Source organism: Pimephales promelas, chromosome 10, assembly GCF_988280905.1.
Source record: "Pimephales promelas chromosome 10, fPimPro1.hap1.1, whole genome shotgun sequence".
Taxonomy (NCBI): domain Eukaryota; kingdom Metazoa; phylum Chordata; class Actinopteri; order Cypriniformes; family Leuciscidae; genus Pimephales; species Pimephales promelas.
This window is the reverse complement of record NC_142778.1, coordinates 30566673-30588159: the sequence shown is the minus strand read 5'-3', so window position 1 is coordinate 30588159 and position 21487 is coordinate 30566673. Positions and strand designations below refer to the sequence as shown.

Here is a 21487-nt window from a genome sequence, read left to right as displayed (position 1 = left end):
CAGACTGGCCCTCCCACTACCGCTGTGCTCGGTGTAGTTGCGCCCACAAACATCTGCTCATTAAACAGAGCAGGTATAGTAGGCCTACCTAGAAAATACATATTTATTTATTCTGCTTCGAGTTCATGGCAGGTTGACACCATATTGAAAGTAATTAAACATCTGGAAAGATGATTAATTATTGATCTGACATATGTGATTACTTTAAATTTAATTTGGTATGCTATTTGAGTTTACTAGAAATGACAATTTTTGGTATACAGTAGAATAATTGAAAATATAAAGTAGCCTATATTGAATATTTTTATTTCAGGTAAATGTTATATTCATAAATGTATGTACCTTAAAAACAAAGCCATTGTTTTCTGTTTTTCAAAAAAATAAATCTTTAATAGACTTTGAGTTAAAAAAAAATAGAAAAACGATATCTAAAGATATCTAGCTGTCGTTTTTGTGCAGTTGTGCTGTTCTTTGGATCCTTTTTTGTATTTTATTACCTTGTTGTATTTGTGTTTTTAGCGATCTGATTAAAGGTATACTAACTTTTTTGTTGTTCAAAATGCAAATTTTGAAAATGAAGATTTGACCTGTTGGGATGGTTTTCGTGGGAAATAAATTACGTTGCATGTGCTTGTCTCCTCATATAGTTGCTCCATATGTGTGGAAGTGGCATATGATTTGCACTTGAAAGAAAAGTTTGACATTACACAGGGTAAATCTCGAAACTCATGGAAATCACACGGGAGAGTCAAGGCAAAAAGAGAACAAGACACTGATCCATAGAAATTTATTTCATTATTTAATTTATATAGATCATGGAAAGTGACAGAGCTCCTAATAAAATGAGCCCATAGCATGGCTTTTCGGTGATTGCGAGAACTGGGGTAAAAGCGACGATGAGATGGCTTTTTATCAGTTTTTTTAATACGTTTTTATTACTAAACCTTTGAGTAAGGTGTTTTTTTTTTTTGATCAGATAAATTTCCATGCAATAGGTGTGTTCGACTTGAAGTGGCTCAGCAATCGCTGTAGGCCTATGACAGCGCTGCTTCAAGTCCAAACACACCAAATATCATGAAGGGTCATATTCATTCCCACAGTCATGCAGAGCCTAACCACAACCAAAACAATGTTCTTCCCCAAAATACACAGTTTTGTTATATAGTGTACCTTAAATGCTAATATTATTTGAAGATATTTAATTTTTTATTGTGTAATCATTTGTATATATATATATATATATATATATATATTTGCCTCTACGTTTGTTTCACAAATCCCTCATTTGTTGTCCAATTCGAACCCAAGTTAATTATTAGTGAATTGAGTATGTGCAACACTGTTATTTTTATTTGTGAGCACATGTGATCTGTTGTTTGAATGATATGTTTGTGAGAGTGGTTGCTTGACAGCATGTAATCGAAGCCCTTTTATGATTGGAAAATGATGCAATGACACATGACCGGTGGGAAAGATTGTTGACTGTTATGGGGAGGGTGTACAGACAGAATGACATAGTGGGGGTTGTCCTAATTAAACCTGGGCCATGCTTTGAGCTTGTCTGAAGAGCTGTCATCAGGAACGCTTGCATCAGATCTCTGCCCTTTCACCCGACATAACATACTGGATGAATTTGGTTACATTTACACACATTAGCCCACATTTCTATGTACGTTCACACATCTCTAAACAGTCTGTTCATTCAGTCAGAGTGAGAATTACAGGATCTCATGAAGCTGACAGATAAGGAATGATTAAGGAAGGTGATATTTATGTTTTTTTTTTTTTTTTGTCTTTTTCTTGGACGCTTGCTTTCAAGTGGCTTCAGAGCAATGGCTAGTTGTGGAAAATGTGATGTGCTCTTGCCTATTTGTAGGCCTGCTATAAATAGGTTCTTGCTGGCAACACATGCTCTTCTGTGATTGACAATTTTAGTGCTACTGGGACATCAGACTCCAAAGAACAAGCAAAGAAACATGCTAATGGTAAGTTCTTTAAGTGTTATACTGTAATACATTTTTGTCAAGCAATTTAAAGTTAGTCGGTACGCGTGTTGGTTGAAACCAAATTCAAATGTTCGTGTTTGACCAAATTAAAAGTAACAAACACCCTTTCCTATTTATAACTACTCTGTGCAAATGGTTTACTTGTTGAGACTAGTTGTCCTCAAAACAGAACAGTTCTGGCTAAACTTTTTTTTTAAATTGTCATTTTGTTTTATTAATGTTAGTGTTTGTATTTCTCAATTTGTATTGATTTGTATTTTTTTACCCCTTTTCAGTAGTTCTCCAGTTACTTACAAAGTGGAACTTGCATTTTGGTTCCAAAAGCCTGGAGACAAACCTCAATTTTATTCTACAGAAATATTGAAACCCCACTTAAAGAGGGTTTTTTTGGACTGTTGAAGTTATTTGTTTTGGACAATGACATCCAGGAGGCCCATGATCCGCTCTTACTCTGGAAATGGGAGATCGGGAAGCCAAAATGGGGAGGATGTTTCATCGGCAAACGGAAGGTCAGAGAGCCGCAACTACCTCTCCAACGTTAGGCCTGAAAACAGGTAAAAAAATATGAATGTTCAGTATAATTGAGTGTGTTTTTGTTCTGTCTTATTTGATTATAAAAAATGTTAAAGTCTTAATTAAACCTCCAGTTTAGATGTGAATTTTGCTGTTAATGATGGTTTACATCACTTGCATCAGATATTAAATGTGATAACAATATCAATTGTATATTTATTATTATATAATATTAATATGTAATTTGTTTAAGAATGGCTTTAATTGGAACATAATTATTGGTTTGTTATAGCTGCCTTTTCGTTTTATTCAATAAGATGCCATTTTAGTATACATTGAGCGCAATCACAAAATCTGTGTGTCATCAGGTTGAATGGTTTTGATTTTGCTGAAATGCTGACGTAACTGTGGTTACCACATTGGTTTTATTGTGTTTGCTCAACTATGGCTATGCCAAAAGAGACCACAACATTCTCATCATTAGCAACAGCATTTACTGTATGACTGCATTACAGTTGCTCCTGGCTTAATCAGTGTCACACAGTGAAAGTCCTTAGTTTAGATATTCTTGTCTGATGAGTGTCCCTTTGATTTGCCTCTTTTCTAAATAGCTTTTCAACTCACAGTTATTCAAACTACAGGCCTTCGAGGTAATAAAAGCTTCTCAAAAGGTCAATCCTCTAACTACACTTCAGATAACTATTTCTGTTCCCCAACATGCCCTTTTTTCCTTTGGTTTGTTTTACAATCTCAGAAATACCCTATTTGCATTTGATTTGCAGCGTGATTATGACAGTATTGTGCTTGACGTATAAATCTTTCAATCCCCCAAACCCACCCACCCAAATAACCACAGAATATTGTATATGGAAAAGTGCACTAAAAAATGTTTCAAATGTCATCAGGCTAAAATAATATCCCCCCACCCTGTTAACACCCTGCAGGCTTTCCTCCAGTCACGTCAATAATACTGATATTAATAATACAATATGTCAATGCTATCTCCCTGCTGAATTATTTATTGATTCATATAGTAAATACCCGCTTTTCTCATATATGATTATTGTTGAGTTGACACACTGTATTTGCCATCTCTAGGAGTACATTATGTACCGTCATGGCTCATTTGACTGAAGAAACCCAGCCATGTTTTGAAACCACCATAAAATCAAAGGCAGTGTCAGAAACGTGCAATGTCAAATTCTCTTGTGTGGTCACGGGTAAGTTTTTTACTTATGATTATGAAATACCTATTTTAAAGACATTTCAATATAATCTTATTTTATGTCTGAGTGTTTCTCGAAAAAATTCTTTATACATTTATAATATATTTTCTGGGTTAAATGCATGTTATTTTAATGAATAAGACCAAAACTCCTTCTTTTGGCACACATTTCCACCAGGTTACCCGGCTCCTGAGCTGACCTGGTACAAAGATGACATGGAGTTAGATCGATATTGTGGCCTTCCCAAATATGAGATATTTCGCAATGAAAAAATTCACACACTTCAAATCTACAAGTATGTTACTTGATTCAGAAATTCAGAAATTTTCTACACATTTCTAGCTCCTTTTGTTTCAAAACATTGTATGACATTACACTCTAAAAATTGCTGGGTTGTTTTAACCCAACTTTGGGTCAAATATGGACTAACCCAGTCATTGGGTTACATTTTTATTAGTACATTTTTAACCCAACGTTTGGATCAGCCCAAAAAGTCATATAACTGACGTTTTGGGACGTCTTTTGACCATACGTCAATATTCGCCTTTTTAGGGCCCCCTTAAATGTCGGTAGATGAGGTTATGGGATCCTAACTCTACCCCAGACATAAACCTAACCCTAAACCTAACCCGTCACCTAACTGACGTTAAAGGTAAAGCGTCAGTTGTATGACGTCCCGGGATCGCCATCTAGCGACGTTTAAGGGGGCCCTAAAAAGGCGAATATTGACGTATGGTCAAAATACGTCCCAAAAAGTCAGTTATATGACTTTTTGGGATGAGAATGTGTTGTTTGGATTTGTCCATATTTGACCCAAAGTTGGCTTAAAACAACCCAGCATTTTTAGAGTGTACACCCAAATCAATGCTTTGATTGTTTTAGTAGTGTCTAAACAATGACTAACTACATTTGCTTTCGTTTGGCAGCTGTACAGAAGAAGATGCAGCCATTTATCAGGCCTCGGCGAGGAACAGTAAGGGCATCGTCTCCTGTTCCGGGGTACTGGAGGTGGGTACCATGAGCGAGTACATGATCCACCAAAGGTTCTTCGCCAAACTGAAACAGAAGGCTGAGATCAAGCGGCGAGAACTGGACGAGAGTCGACGTCGGGGTAAGGAGAACATCCAGAAGGAACAATTACATGTGAGTAACCAGGAACGCTTACTAAGGAAGTCAAGGACTCCTGCTGGGAACGAAGCCCTGAGCTCCTCTCCCACAACCCAGGATGGAGAGGAGAACGTGGCCTCCCAAGGGATGGAAGAACAGCAACCTGCACTCCCAGACGATAAGTCTGATCACATTAAGGCGCAGGCATCTGTAGGAGCCACAGAGATGAAAGTGGAGAATGGTAATGAGAACCTCAACCGTATCTGCGATCCAATGGAGGTGGTCACCACGAAGCAGTCCACCAAAGAGAAACCGGATGAAAAGAAGCAGCGTATTACCAATGGATTTGATGAGGTGGGTAGTATTAATCACACCCAGAGCAACAGAAAACAAGAGGATCCTCATGAATCCTCAGGAATGAGCCTGGCAAAATACTTATCTGAGTCTGTGAAGTCACAGGCTGCTGAGGAACGTCAGAGTCCTGAGATCATGGACGTCGATGTCAGTCCTGTCCAAGGAGAAAAAGACCTTGAGAAGGAACGAGAAAGATTAAAAGAAGAGGAGAGGGACCGATCGAGAGAAATAGAGCGGGAGAAAGAGCGAGAGAGAGCCAAAGAAAGAAAACGAGAGAAAATTAGGCAAACAGAACATGAACAAAGAGCTGCAATCAAAGCCGCATCACACAAAGAGCCAGAACCTCAACACAAGTCGGCTCTAACCTCGGTTCTTCACTCGTTAAAGGACATGTTCTTCGGCAAAAGCAAGAAGTCCACAGAGAAAGCAGAAACCACATGGAGAGCTAGTGATGTGATTGTGAACATCACTCCCTCACAAACACCTCTTCAAGAGGTAACCTTCGAACAGGAGACACCAAAGCTGGTCCAGGAATCATCTCAAACGACGGACTTGGAGTCTTTGCAACAAACGCAAGATTCAACCGCCCCTAACAACATCATAGACTCTAATTCAGCTGAATTCCATGCAAACAAACCCGAGGATGTGTCTCCCACTCCTGAAAGACATCTTGAGAGCATTGGAGCAACACTTAGACTTTCTGTGGAGGAGCAGAAGGAGATGCCAAAAGAGGAGAGCAGTCCAGAGGACGTCCTGCAGATTTCACATTCTCTGCTTTTCAAGGTGAGTTCCTCGCACTTCTCACTTTACAACCTGCTGGTTTTGTCCATCTAGTGCCGGGCTTTCTGCACTACAGCACATGGGAGCTATTTATAGATGGTACATTTGTGCAGCAAGACTTGCGTTTAATTACACCAGTCCATGACCAAGACGATGACACAAACTATACCCAAGAGAACACAGAGGTTGTTTGATCTTTGACTTTATCGTGTAGGATTCAGGGAGTCAGCAATGTTCTTATATAGACTATTTTCTGAGTAAAACTGCGAACACAGTGTTCGGGATATAGGAAAGAAGGTGGGGACTGAAGTCTGAGAGCATGCAGACTGCAGTGGTAATGCTTTTCTAATTAAATGCAATATTATTACAGTGTTGTATATTGTACAATAATATATTATCAGAATAACAGTTGAAGAGAAAAGTTTTCTCTTTTTTTCCCCCTTTTTTTTAGAATTTAAGTTCTGGAGTTTTGGGTGGATATGATTTTTTTTTAAATGTTTTTGAAAGAAGTTTCTCATGCTCACCAATAAAAATACTGTAAAAAAAGTAATAGTGTGAAATATTATTGGGTTACACTTTACAATATAATGTCTCATTTGTTAACATTAGTTAATGTAGAAAATAAAATGAACATACATTGAGCAATATATTTGTTACAGTATTTATTAATCTTTGTTCATTTCAGTTACTAAAAAACATTGTTTATGTTAGTTCACAATGCATTAACTAATGTTAAATACAACATTTGATTTCCATATATTAGTAAATGTTGAATTTATCCTTGACTAAGATTAATAAAGACTATAGAAGTATTGTTTATTCTTAGTTAATGTTAACTAAATTAGTTAACTAATAAAATCTTATTGTAAAGTGTTACTTATTATTACAAAAATAAATAATAATAATATATATAAAAATTTAAATTTAAACCGAGGTACTTTTTCAGGATTCTTTGATGAATAGAAAGTTTTTAAAAAACAGCATTTGTTTGAAATATTAATCTTTTTGTAAGAATGTTTCTTTACTGTCACTTGTGATCAATTATCAATTTGATGGATCCAATTGGGGAAAAAATTCTGACCCCACATTCTGAGCAGTATTGTATAAACTCAAACACAACTCGCATGGAAATATTTATCTGTGCTCTGCTTTTGTCTCATTTGTGGTTCTCCTACTTTGAATAAGACCCGCTGTCTCCTTAAAAGTGAGCATGAGTCAACTGCCTGGATTTCAGCTTATCTGGAATAGTTTGAAAGTGGGTTTGCATGCATCAGCAACACTTAAGAACAACACAAATCATATTCACTCATTAGGACCAACTAGTATTCTTAAAGTCAACATAAAATGGCATTAACTTCTTTAATGTGATACTTCCAAAAAGAAAATGTGGGGTAGAACTTTATTTCTCCCTATACTTGAAAAGAAAGGCATTACATTTCAGACATGAAATCATGCATGCATTAAGAAAGTAAACAGGGTCCATGCCATATTCATGTTGACTTTAAATGGGCGTGTTTTAATGTTAGTAGAGGTCAAGACATGAGGAATGACAGTTGCTGGACACTACAAGAAGACAAAACCTCTTTACATTTTCTAGATTCCTTGGTTCCCTGTGTCTTAAAATAAACCTGTTTCTAATCTGTGCTCAGAGAAGCCATACCATACAAAAAGCAATTGTCTGTTAAACACTTATAGCTACGTTATGTCAGAGAAACCAAAGTCAGCTGACAGTTCTGTTCTTTGGAAAAGGGATTCTTTACCACTGCTCAAATTTTCCACTTGCATGTAAAACCTATATCTTTGTGTGTAATTGAAACCCAAGATGGCTATTATTAATTTTGGTTTAAGATTTTAGTTGTGTTGCATTACGGACATGTTTACATAGAAGTATAAAGGTAGTCAAGCTTCTTTCTTGGCAAGTTTGTCAGAGTCACATTATTTCTAAAATGGCGTGTCTGAAGATTACAGAGAAATGAGGCTGTTAGAAAGGCATGAGGAACCACAGTGATTGCATCATCGCTTCAAACCAGACACGGCTAAATGCTAATAACGTTTCACATTTGTTAGTCAACAAGGTGAATGTCACCTTTAATTCATTGACGTGCTCTACAATCTCAGACAGGACCAGCATGTGATAGCTTTGCACCTGGCATGTGACACATTCAGCTGTTTTATTTATGTAAAGTGGAAGTGCAACAACCCTAGCATCTCGTGGGAAGTTAATGTTAGTTGTTGTGGTGTGTCTGTCAGTTAGAGGAACCTTGCACATAAATTTGGATCCCTGTGTGTTGAATCACAACAGAGGAACTTCTGTTAAAAGAAAGTTGTCATAGGCGCGGCTTTTAAAAGTGATAAGCTACTTCTGTCACGACTGAAATTTGAGTCTTTTTTTTTTTCACACAGTTAAACGTAGTAGTCATGTACATTGTAACTGTGAACAATTCATCTGTTTTAATGTCATAATTGGATCGCATCTCAAAATCAACAACCAACGAATAGAACCAAGTCCCCGCCCTACATTTTTTCTTTTCCGATAATCCACTTGGATATACATAACAATGTGAAAGATCTGTCGCTACTTCCGTTTCATTGTGATATTAGGGCTTTACCTAGGCTTACAGAAACAACTTTTAATACTAAATTAGCAGATGGGCACAGAAAAAAAAAACATTCAAGCAGTTGATACTAGTGGTAACTTTTGGTACCAAATGGAATCGCAATCTGTTTGTTTGCACTGGGTCGGACATGACAACATTGGTTCAACCAACGGTGTGAATTTGGAGGTGGGGCTATGTCTGTCTTATCAACTTTGGCTTTTCTGTTTAAAAAATTACACAATTCACCTTTTAAGAGCTGTTGTAGGCCCATATTCTTACGGTACATATCACTTACCACAAGAAAACAAAGGAATTGTAGGAAAAATCACACAAAAAAAATCTAGACTAGAATGTTATGCATTGTATTTATAAATTTAAAACATGGGCATTGTTAATTTTGTAAAATTATATACTTAAAATGTATTGATAAGTGTTTTTTTTAAAGTCATTGCTAATGTGGTTTGATGGTGTAAGTCATATCAAATGTCACAGTTGTCAAGTTGACCTGACAGGTCATAAATAAATATTATGTTGTTTTTCCTTCTAGTACATGGAAAGTTGCACAAGATTAGTGGTACAAATGTATATATCATTTCAAATAGGCTATAACAGCTCAAACAAACAAGTGAACAAACAAACGGACAATAAATAGTTTAGGTGTGTCCTTATTGAATATATATATATATATATATATATATATATTAATAAAAACATTGTTGTTGTTATGTATTGTTTATATTGATTGAAATTAAGCTTTTAAAAAAACATCTGCCTCAGCCATTGATTGCATGATTTTAGAAGAATACTATAACAATACATACGAGTGATCATAAGAGTGATCAGTTCCTCTTATTTTTTATTTTTTCATTACTATCCCATAATAAATCATATGCCATATACACCCGGTTTCACAGAAAAGGCCTAAGCTTAGTCTCAGACTAAAATGCATGTTTGAGCTGTTTTAACTGAAAGCAACATGCACTGAGATAATTTAAAATACACTCACCTAAAGGATAATTGGGAACACCATACTAATACTGTGTTTGACCCCCTTTCGCCTTCAGAACTGCCTTAATTCTCCATAGCATTGATTCAACAAGGTGCTGAAAGCATTCTTTGGAGATGTTGGCCCATATTGATAGGATAGCATGTTGCAGTTGATGGAGATTTATGGGATGCACATCCAGGGCACGAAGCTCCCGTTCCACCACATCCCAAAGATACTCTATTGGGTTGAGATCTGGTGACTGTGGGGGGGTACAGCATTTTAGTACAGTGAACTCATTGTCATGTTCAAAAAACCAATTTGAAATGATACAAACTTTGTGACATGGTGCATGATCCTGGATAATAATGATAATAATAATAATTCATTACATTTATTTAGCGCTTTTCTCGGCACTCAAAGCGTTTCACATAGAAGGGGGAATCTCCTCAACCACCACCAATGTGCAGCATCCACCACCATAGTGTCCCCATTACTGTACTGGGGCATTAGGACCCAGACAGACCACAGGGTGAGCACCAACTGCTGGCTTCACTAACACCTCTTCCAGCAGCAACCTGGTTTTCTCAGAAGGTCTGGGTACATGGTGGTCATAAATGGATGGACATAGTCAGAAACAATGCTCAGGTGGGCCATGGCATTTAAACAATGTCCAATTGGCACTAAGGGGCCTAAAGTGTGCCAAGAAAACATCCCCCACACCATTACACCACCACCAGCAGCCTGCACAGTGGTAACAAGGCATGATGGATCCATGTTCTCATTCTTTTTACGCCAAATTCTGACTCTACCATCTGAATGTCTCAGAAATCGAGACTCATCAGACCAGGCAACATTTTTCCAGTCTTCAACTGTCCAATTTTGGTGAGCTCTTGCAAATTGTAGCCTCTTTTTCCTATTTGTAGTGGAGATGAGTGGTACCCGGTGGGGTCTTCTGTTGTTGTAGCCCATCCGCCCAAAGGTTGTGCGTGTTGTGACTTCACAAATGCTTTGCTGCATACCTCGGTTGTAATGAGAGGTTATTTCAGTCAAAGTTGCTCTTCTATCAGCTTGGATCAGTCGGCCCATTCTCCTCTGACCTCTAGCATCAACAAGGCATTTTCGCTCACAGGAGTCTGCCGCATACTGGATGTTTTTCCCTTTTCACACCATTCTTTGTAAACCCTAGAAATGGTTGTGCGTGAAACTCCCAGTAACTGAGCAGATTGTGAAATATTCAGACCGGCATGTCTAGCACTAACCATGCCATGCTCAAAATGGCTTAAATTACCTTTCTTTCCCATTCTGACATTCAGTTTGGAGTTCAGGAGATTGTCTTGACCAGGACCACACCCCTAAATGCATTGAAGCAACTGCCATGTGATTGTTTGATTAGATAATTGACCCTTCGCTAAGCCCCGCCCTCCCTAGTTACTGTTGCTACGCCTGTCAAGCTTTCGCGGCTGGCCCATCTATTATAGTGTGGATGCACCCGGTATCAGACATTTCAATGAGATAATTAGTAATTTTCGGCGAACAAGTGAAATATCTGAGAGAGCAAGACAAAAGGGACTACAGTATGCATTCGAGGGATATATTCACGACATCATATGCAACCGATTAGAGAATCATTTCTTAAAAATTGAAGTTAAAGCCTAACGTTATAGTCCCAGCGCAAGCAGCAGCGCCTCATATGCTAAACCGTTCAAATGGAAAACACAAATTGAGGAACAGCTATGTTCATACACAGCCGGGTATGTGAAAATAATCTTAATAATTATAAATCAAACAGCTTATCAATAAATCTTGTGGAATAACACTAATACCGGGAGAGCCGCGATTGGATTGGGTTAAGTAGTAAGGGGTAACGTTAGTAGGACGTTGATTAACAAAATGCTGAAATATATTTAAAGTATGTCAGTGAGCCTTTGTCTTGTCTCTTTAATCGTCTCATTTTACGTTATATTATTATGACCAAAGAACCGTCAATATTTCCAAGCAATAGTTTTTGTTAAGCATGTCGACGTTTACCAGAATGGGTCTCGCACATAGATGCTAGATCACACCAATCATTTTTTCCCTTGGCTTTTAGATTTTCTGGAAGGAAAACAATTCCTCTCCCCCGTCCAAACTTTAAGTATACCGGTATCAGATTTGCACAATCCATACGCACAATGCTTCAGCATGTTCCCTCGTTCGAAAGCTTGCCAGACCTCCCGCGCATAGTTATGGTTGTTACGACATGATTGGCCAGTGGCGGTTTTCGGGCGTGGCTTAGCGAAGGGTCAATTGCATAAATGAGAAATTGAACAGGTGTTAATCCTTTAGGTGAGTGTATGTCAGTGTCCGTGTTTTGTCTTAAGATGCACACTAGTAATGTTTTTTTAAAAGCAACATTCATAAAAGCGACTTAAATGTCCTAATTGAACTAAGGTCTAAACCTGGCTTAATCTAAACCCTGTCTGTGAAACCAGGCAATAAAGTTATAATGCATTCCACGAGGACAAATTAAAACAGTACAATCACTGAAGTGCATAAAGTGTTACAAGGCAAACATGTTAAATATTTAACAAGCAACCATTTATGTCTCAAGGCTACAGATGACCATACTAAACCCAGTGCCACTGATGTTCCTGCCAATGTGGACTTGTCCAATCCTCCAAATCAGATGGAAAAGCTGGAATGTACCTATCTTGTGGATGAGGTCAAGGGAGGTGCTGAGGAAATGCCTATTTTGGAGGAACAGGGGGGCTCTCCTGCCCCCCTGACAGAACTCATCATAGCAGACCTGGAAAGCACGCAGTGTTGTGAGAGCCAGCCAGAGTCTCAGATTTCACAGCTTGCCGACTTTATCCCTACCCATATGCACACTGAGTCCCAGTCAGCGGAGCTGGGGGGAGAAGAGAGCAAAGAGCCCTGTGAGTCAAATGAGAAAGTAATTCCTCAAATGGAGGAGGAAAGTGATATAAAAACGCTAGAGGGAGGTTCCCTGACAGAGAAAAATAAAGAGGAGATGGATGGTGCAAAAGAACGGAAATCTTTCTCAGCAGGGGAAAAAGAGTCGGAGAGTGACTTTGTCATAAAAGAGTCAGTCCTTCCTGTAGTTGTAGTGAGTGAAAGACAATTTGAAATGAATGATCAAATCTCATTGTCCCCAGCATCGGATCTAAGTCAAGAAGGGGATTCTGTCGCTGTCATATCTAAGAGTGCAATGGAAATTGATTTTATTCCAAATGAAAAATCTATACCAGCACTAAATGTTAGTTTCACAGATAATAAAGAAGTTGCAGCTGACTCTGTTACAGCAAATGACTTTAAAATGAAGGAAGATAAGAATGATAAAAGCATTCCAAGTCAGAGCAAGAGTGCTGAAGACAAGGGAAAATATAGTGGTGAAGATAAGATAGAGAAGAAAGAGAGGGAGGATAAGGAAAAAAGCAATGTTAATGCTGAAAAACTGAAGGCTGATTCCATTCAACCAAAGAAGGAGGATGTTAAGCAAAACAAGAATGTTGTTCCAGAGACAGAAGCATCTATTGTGACTCCAGAGATGGAGATGCCCAAAAGTCCAAGACGAGGTGAGATTGAGGTTACGGAAACTCAATCGAGGCCATACAAAGTAGATAAACCAAAACTCCTAACAAAAACAAATGCCGAGAAACGATTATCAGAGAAGGACCAATCAGCAGTCCAACCAATTATAATACTCCCAGATACAAGAGAAACCGTTATCAAAAACGTGGCAAAGAAGAGATCCATGCCACTAATCCCAGAGATCAAGGTCACATTGCCAGACAGAGTCAAACGTGAAGAACCTGTCATTGTGCCTAGAAGTGAAATGCTGAAATTAGACCGTGAGAGAGTTATGCAACCTTTAACACAAGAGGTTGCACAGATATTTCGAGATGATGCAACAAGAGCATCAGGTGAATCAGCTTCCAGTGCCTTGGTTATTCCAGACCATTTGGGCGGGACAAGGAACACTCCATCATCACCCTTCGGGGAGAGAACACAGGAAGTTAAACCACAAAATCTAGATGCAAGAGTTAGAGGTGGAGAAGAACAAGGTAGTAACAACACTGGGCGGGGCAGGGAAGATGATAAGACTATCCCTATAATCAACATAGCATGTGCTGATGATAACGCAACCCATCTTAAACAAGAGCAAACTCACTCAAAGCCCTCACTTCCTGGTATAGTAATCTCACAAGATATGACTCAAGATATTCCCCCCATTTCTGTCACAAATGCAGAAAGACATATCGAGACTTTATTTACACTGCTGAAGACCGAAAGCGACCAACATGATCCTGCTCCTACTTCTGAGAAGTCAAGAGAGCAGCTCATGTCCCAACTGAGTCCTGATATGTCTACAAAAACTCCTCCTGGTATTACTAACCAAGACCCAGACAGAGTTCCTCAACCAAAAGACACAAGAGTAGAGCCTGAAGCTGACAGGCTTCAAAGGGACAAACCTTCCATCGAGAAACTTAGCCTAACAGCCCCTGTGGGACCTACACTCCCTCCGCTAAGTCCTGCCAGTTTGCGAAGGCTTATGGCAAAGAATAATCCAAACTTAGAGAATCAGGGGTCTGCCTCAGCTGCATCAGGTGATGGAAGTGAGAAGAGAGGAGAAGAGAGTGGAGGAAGCACACCCACATCCACTCTATCTTGTGAGAGTAGCCCCAAGATGAAGCGACGAGACAGTCTCACCCTAATACCGTCTGCCACCCCTGAGGAGCTGGCTTCTGGTGCTCGCCGCAAAATCTACCTTGCCAAAACCAAGTCTGAGGATGAGGGATCTGACACGCAGGGTAAGAGGGATAGTCCTTACATGTCGCCCAGTCAGGCTCGCAGGGCAGCTTTCCTGCAACTTCAGAGTGGTCAGCAAACACCTCCCACAGAAAGACGTTCACCATTGCTGGCCCGCCGCAAGGCCACACTGGAGGTGCCAAAACCTAAGGAGGAGATTGCGGAGGTGGCGGACAGCACAAAGACAGAAAGCAAACCTGCAGAAAAGGAGAAGTTGGACCCATTCAAAGGTATCACATGTGTGTTCTTACAGTGGTTGACTGTTCACAGATATCAGTGTTTAGTTCAGTTTATTCTGCAGGAACCAAGTGAAATTGTTCATATCCATATCATCCATTGAAAAGGTTGTCAGATCTGTGCAAGGAAGAACTAACTCTTCTGTTAGCAATGTTAACATTTCATGCAATCTTTACTGACCAATACTGATAATCAGGGCTTGACATTAACTTTTTTCCTCACCAGCCACTGTGACTTGTGGTATTCCAAAGTAACTAGTAACTAGTAACTTCACTGGCCATAGTTTTGACATCGATACCATGGGGGAAAACTGCCATGTAGATATTTTTAATACTATCTCATGATTTGGCAGCAGTTATATTAGGCTGCTGTAACTATAAGACCTGAAACATGGATTATACCATTACACGTTTTCTTTCTCAACTGTTTACGTTCACTTACTGACTGTGTTTACGTGAATACTCACCAAGATTAGCATTTTGACATTATTTTGTGTGTATTTGACTGTTTAAGCGCAATTAGCAGCGAAAAAGAACTCAATTTAGTACTAAGAGGCGGCTTTATGTGCGGGCACTTTGGGTGTGAGCACAAAATCTGTGGGAATGAGTAAAATTATGCGGAATACCAGCAGTCCCACGCCAAAATTAAAGCCCTGTAACATCAACGATATTCAATCGGACTGAGTGAGGGGAGGCGGGTTTGTGTGTCAACTTGCTGTCAGAGAGAGAAAGCGGAGCTGGTATTGTCTATCTATTCTGCAGAAAATTTGTATTGGAAGAGTTTCAGATATTTTAGTATCGATGTATCGAAAAATCTATATTTTTGAAAGTACTACATTGTACTTAGTTTATTGTTTTAGATGCCTTTTTAAAAGACTACAATTGAAAAATGTATACCGCCAACATGTCAACGTTCACACGTCATTGCTGAAATCCATCCGCATTTGGCTGGTTGGTGGGTGTTAATGTCAAGCCCTGCTGATAATCTATATGCCAGAGAGGTGCCAGGTTCAAATTCCGGACAAGCCCCCAATTTATTTTACGACTCTACTGTGGGACCAAAAGCGATTCAAATATTAGTACCTGAATGCATGACAAAATGTTTATTTTTAGATGTAGGCTACAGTATTCTGGTTTTTCTCCTGCTTTCTAGGCAGCAAGTGTTCTAATTTTACACTGTTCAGACGTTATCTTGTTTACACTAAGACATAGAGGGACGATTGATATGGGAAGAGTCAAAACTAGAGAGTGCATATCTTTACCTTGTTACCCCTGATCCTCTTTCCATTCAGCTCCTCAGGTTATCCGCAAGATTAGGGGAGAACCCTTCTCAGATGCCTCCGGCCACTTGAAGCTCTGGTGCCAGTTTTTTAACATTCTTAGTGATTCCACCATCAAGTGGTACAGAGACGAAGAGGAGATTTTGGAGATCGAAAGACGGTAAATTCCTCTAGTCATTCAACACAGTCTAAAATTTTCAATTAATCCTAAAACAACAGGGAAAAGGACAAGGACAAGTAAAAAGTTACTGTGTTAATCATCAGATTAGCTATAGATGGAAAATGCCTCTACAGTAAAAAAATGTTTCTGTTAAAGACCTTTCAGGCATTTTTCTACATATCTGAGCAAAAGTACCGAAATGTTGCAAGAAAGATCTAACAAAGATTCACAAGTTATGACATTGTCCGTCGTCTACATTTTTGTTTGTGCTACTGTATGAGGCATTTAATGCAGTGAACCTGCATGTATTTGTTTAAAGTTATTACCATGTCATCTGCTTTGTATAGAGTTGTCATCCACTCAATTGTATTTGTCCATGAACCCTACAGCTGTGATTAGTGAGGCCCAGTCAGACAGAGAGTGTGTAACCCAACACTGCTCAATTGCACCATCAGGGGATATTAAAAATCTAAATTTGTTTCTCACAGTGCTGTATCAGCACAATGATGCAGTAGCTACTCGCACGCAAACGCCCTCAAATGCATCAACTGTGCCAGTGTTTGTAACACTGCCCTCGTGTGGCTGTAAGTTTGTAGCACTTTTCATTAATAGGATATACTGTATACTGCTTTCAAGTCCTCCTGGGAAGAAGTAGCCTACGTATTTACGAGTTGAGAATTTGTGTTTACGACATTAGGGCCGATCAAGCTCTTTCGACGGAGCAAGATGGCGGTGTAAGCTATCTTCTTTTAATTAACTACACAAGGTTTTTAAACTCTACTTCTAGAAAATGAAGAACAAAGAATTTATCTCAGATGTGTTTTGATTTTCAAACTGTAAACTTTATTGTTACAACTAATATTGTTATATTGCAATGCTATTATAATTTGTGCAGGGAATTAGCTTATTTTGTTGTAAATAAAAAATCCTGACGTTGTCACTGCTAAAATACCTAATATGAATATTGTGGTATTGTGGCCCAAACATAGGCTGTAAAAAAATAGGGCCCCCAATTCGTAAAGATTGGTGCTGCTACCTTCACGTGCTGTAGAAAATCTTTATATATATATATATATATATATATATATATATATATATATATATATATATATATATATATATATATATATATATACTGTATATATATATATACTGTATATATATATATATAATCTAATAAAGAATACCACTCACAGCAGTATGGAAGTTTGTTTTCATCAATATATAAAAAATATAAAAGTGAATGTGACTTCTTTTCTTATCTCGGAATTCAGAATTTTTTCCTTGAAATAGTGTATTTACATATCACAGTTCTGACTTTTTTTCTCAGAATTGTGAGACATAAACTCCCAATTGTGAGTTATAAAGACAGAATTGAGAATTCTGAGAAAAGAAATCAAGAAGTGAGTTAAAAAGTCGCAATGATCTTTTAAATTATTTCATCCTGTGGCGAAAACAAGCTTCCATACTGAAGCAATCGTTCTTCCCTCTGCCATGTTTAAAGTTTATGACCCACCCAACTCTGGAACTTGGGTTTCAAAAATATCCCTGAACTTCCCAGTGGTAAATACGACTTGAGGGAGTGTTCATGTCCAATTTTTAACTAGGAAACTTGTATATTACGATATAAAAAATCATGTAAATACTTTTACAAAAAAAAAAAAAAAAAAACACCTGAGCTTCTCACTCGTATTTACAAATGTGTGTGCGTCCAACTCATAAAAACAATCTTTTCAACATACTTGAATGCACCAGTATATATTCTATTAGTTATTATGGGGAATTTTAATTGTTACAACCCAAAATTGCAATGGGTGACATTTGATGTGTACTTTTTTGATGTGTACACTACTTTGCTTTTTATATTAAAGTTAATATAACTCTCTCTCTTTCTCAGTGCTGGGGATGAGGGTCCAGTGGCACTGGCCATAGTCCAGGCTTCCAGCAGAGACTGTGGAGTGTACGGTTGCTCAATCAAGAATGAATATGGGACTGACATCACTGATTACTTACTCAGCACAGACAGTAATTTATAACTTTTTTGGTCCATTAATAGACAGAAATCTGCAAAACATCTGTTGAATTATTTTTTTTCATGTTATGTTTACCTTTACTCTGTTTCCCTTTGGGCAGTACTGGCAGAATTCCTCTTAAGGGATGATTTAGAAGGTATGACTTCTGAAGGAAATCAAGTGTGTTTATTTCTATGAATTATACTATTGCTATGAATTGCCCAAATTAAGCTTTGTGTTGTTTACCCATCTAAGTATCCAATGCTCTATTTCTGTAATCTCAGTTGGAGAAGAGATTGAGATGACACCAATGATGTTCACCAAAGGCCTGGCAGACTCTGGTTACTGGGGCGAGAAATTCTTTGGTCGCATCATGACGGAAGAGGTGCAGATTGGAGAGGGATGTGTGCACAAGACCTGCAGGGCAAAGGTCATCTATGGTTTGGACCCTGTCTTTGAGTCAGGCACCACGTGCATCACTAAAGTAAGAAATCCCATCGCATATGGGGCCAAGGAGGAGAGCAACCTGATCGAGAGAAATCTAGAAATCACCAGACAGGTCAGAATCTTACTGGATCACACAATTTACATTTATAGTTAATATTGGAACCCAGCGAAAACTATAAAAAGACGCATCATCATCATTTATTCAGCTGTATTTCTTTGTATAGGATATCTGAGAATGCCAGAGCTTCAGGGAAAGTGGGGATTTTTAATTCTAAGCTCCAAAAAGGTCCATAATATCATCATAAAAGTAGTCACGATGTGCTCTACTGTATATTATATTATAAATTCTTGAAGTGACTGGATGAGAACCAATGAGGTTTTCAAATGTTAATAATATTTGAGCGCTGTAATTAGAGGGAATTGTTATCAGTAAAACATTTTTTTAATCATTACCACTCATTACAGCAATTAATATAGCAAAAAAGTCTTGTCCCATTGTTTTTGTGTGGTCTTTTTGGAGCTTGTATTATCATTGTATAAGAAAAATAGGCAATCAGATATTCTGTCAGAATGATGGAAAACATTTGTGAATAACAATTACTCTAATTTGAGGGGATGCACAGATTTTTTTCCATGTATAAGTTTTTTGTCCTTTTATCCTCAGGATTGTAAAATCCAGAACACCATTCGGGAGTACTGCAAAATATTTGCTGCCGAGGCCAGAGTGATCGAGAACTTTGGATTCTCATTAGAGTAGGTCATGGAACACAACATATACACAACATAATATTGTCTCGAATATGTCCAAGGTCCCATTATAGATAACAGTATCTACGACTAAGAACTTGACTTTAAGCATACTTGATAACTACTATTTTATCTCTGAAGTGCTACAAATCTGTCAAAACATTTTGAGGTAATCGGTGATTTATTTTATGAACATTTCACTATGTTCTATGAAGTAATACGTTTCTGTGGAATGCATTTGGTTATTTTATTTATGAGATCTAATTTTATTCTTCGTTGCTCCTCTGAAAAAATCCAGAGTGATCCCCCTTCATCTGATGTATCGACCCGCCAATACAGTTCCATATGCTTCAGTAGAGACTGATCTGAAGGGTGTGTTTTTGAAATACTGCCTGATGGACCGTACAGGGAGACTGATCGCCAGAACCACCTCTGAAGTGGAGCAGAAGTGTTGCGCTTTCCAGCATTGGATCCATCAGTGGACCAATGGAAACATCCTGGTTACCCGTTTAGAAGGTAAAGAGAAATTTACTTCGGTATATTAAAATATTCCCAATTTTTAAGTCTAATATAATGATCTCGTGTGTTGCAGGTGTCGATACGAAGATCACAAGCATTGAAATTGTCACTAAGTCTAAAGGGTTGGTATATATTACTATACAAGATTCAAATTTGTACCTATTTTTCTTATATTTCCACTTCTTCTAAGACTAATATTTCCATTCATGCTTGCAGGTATCAGGGCCTGACCGATAAAGGATCTCCAAAGATAATCGAGCAGTTCATTACCCAACATCAGTGCAACTACTACTGTGGATTGTTGAGCCTGAGACCGTTAAAGCCAGTGGATTCCCTCCTGCAGCCTAAGATAAAGACCTCCAGGAGCCCTCTACTGGCCCGGAGAGGTGTTACAGGCTCATCCAGCCCTCAGCTTCAGAAGAAAGTAAATAGCCCTCTGTCCACCAGGAAAGGCACGTCAAGCCCCAAAGTGGTTAAAAAGACAAGTGAATCCGGGGAGAACAATTCCACTGCCAAACACAAAGCTGTGGAGGTCCCAAAACCTGTCAGGATGAGGTAGAGAGAAGGACTAGAGCTCTTGAAAACATAATGCAAAGCTAAAGCAAACTAGGGGATACTTTTGGGATTTTCTTACCAAACTTTAGTTTGGAGCCTGTATAATTATCGTTAGCTACTGTTGTACAGGACAAACGGCTTCCTATAAATGGATCCTGTCCATTGTCTTTGCACATAGTGTCTAAAATGCAACAACTAAGGAAGAAATAGCTATATAGAAAATATATGAAAAGTGTTTTCTAAAAGTAAATTGATGAATGACCAGAGGTGCTGTGGCCATTTTTAATATTACTGTGAACTGCTTTGCAGCTGTAAGTCACCATTTATACCTCCTGAGAGCACCTTCACTTTATTTTTAAGAGATGAATTGAGGCTATCTCCTTTCAAGACTATCACTGGAGATCGATGTAAAACCAGGACCGCCTGTAGACAGATGAACATTGTTTTCAGATAGACTCTGGAACTTTATGATTTATTCAAATGTTCCCATGTCAAGTTTATATGACTGAGGAACCACGAGAGAGGGAGTTTCTTAAGGATTCCTCAAACATCTGTGATGTATGTGTCTCAGCTGTGTAGAAATGCAGCTCTCTGTTGTTTTTTTTAGTCACCGAGAGGCTTTTTATAGTGGATTGTTCTGCTTTTATGAATATGGCAATAAATATGCAACACCAGTGCACCAATCTTGGTTTTATATGGGCGAACTATTAGCATCATTTTTAGTCCAGATTTGTTTTCATCTCAAATGTGTCTCCTAGAAGAGCGAAAATCATGAACTTTATTGTCACAGTAAAGCCATTTACTACTGACCTTTCAGACTGTGCATGTGTCATATATCTCTAGATCCCTGCAACTTCACACAACCGGGCTAATATTTTTGTGAGCATAAGAGATTTCTTTCAAAAACATTAAAAAGTCTTATCAACACTAAAAATTAAATGGTATATATATATATATATATATATATATATATATATATATATACATATACACACACACACAGCATACATATTGAAATGTATGTTCATTCAAAATAACGTAAATCAAATGTAGCTGTCTAAACCATTACCCCATTCACAAGAATTAGTAATCAATATTCTGTGGAAATTGCTCATGCTAAACAGCAAGACTGACTCATACATTAAAAACAG

At 38.2% G+C, this 21487-nt stretch overlaps 1 protein-coding gene across 4 annotated transcripts; it reads left to right on the top strand.

Annotated features, from left to right (window-relative positions):
- Positions 1–1574: 1574 nt before the first annotated feature.
- alpk3a (alpha kinase 3a) lies at positions 1575–21145 on the top strand. 4 transcript variants are annotated; one of them, XM_089116451.1, is made up of 15 exons: positions 1575–1669; positions 1820–1985; positions 2282–2560; positions 3618–3739; positions 3923–4040; positions 4672–5989; positions 12162–14610; positions 15909–16056; positions 17954–18081; positions 18190–18225; positions 18353–18627; positions 19180–19268; positions 19561–19778; positions 19855–19903; positions 19998–21145. In XM_089116451.1, the coding sequence occupies exons 3-15, from the start codon at positions 2424–2426 to the stop codon at positions 20338–20340; spliced, it is 5430 nt and encodes a 1809-aa protein (XP_088972577.1). In that variant the 5' UTR covers positions 1575–1669; positions 1820–1985; positions 2282–2423; the 3' UTR covers positions 20341–21145. The 4 variants fall into 4 exon arrangements, with proteins under 4 accessions (XP_088972577.1, XP_088972578.1, XP_088972579.1 ...); XM_089116452.1 differs by having other exon boundaries at positions 1580–1763; positions 1877–1985; XM_089116453.1 differs by having other exon boundaries at positions 1580–1985; positions 2285–2560.
- The last annotated feature ends 342 nt before the right edge of the window (positions 21146–21487 follow it).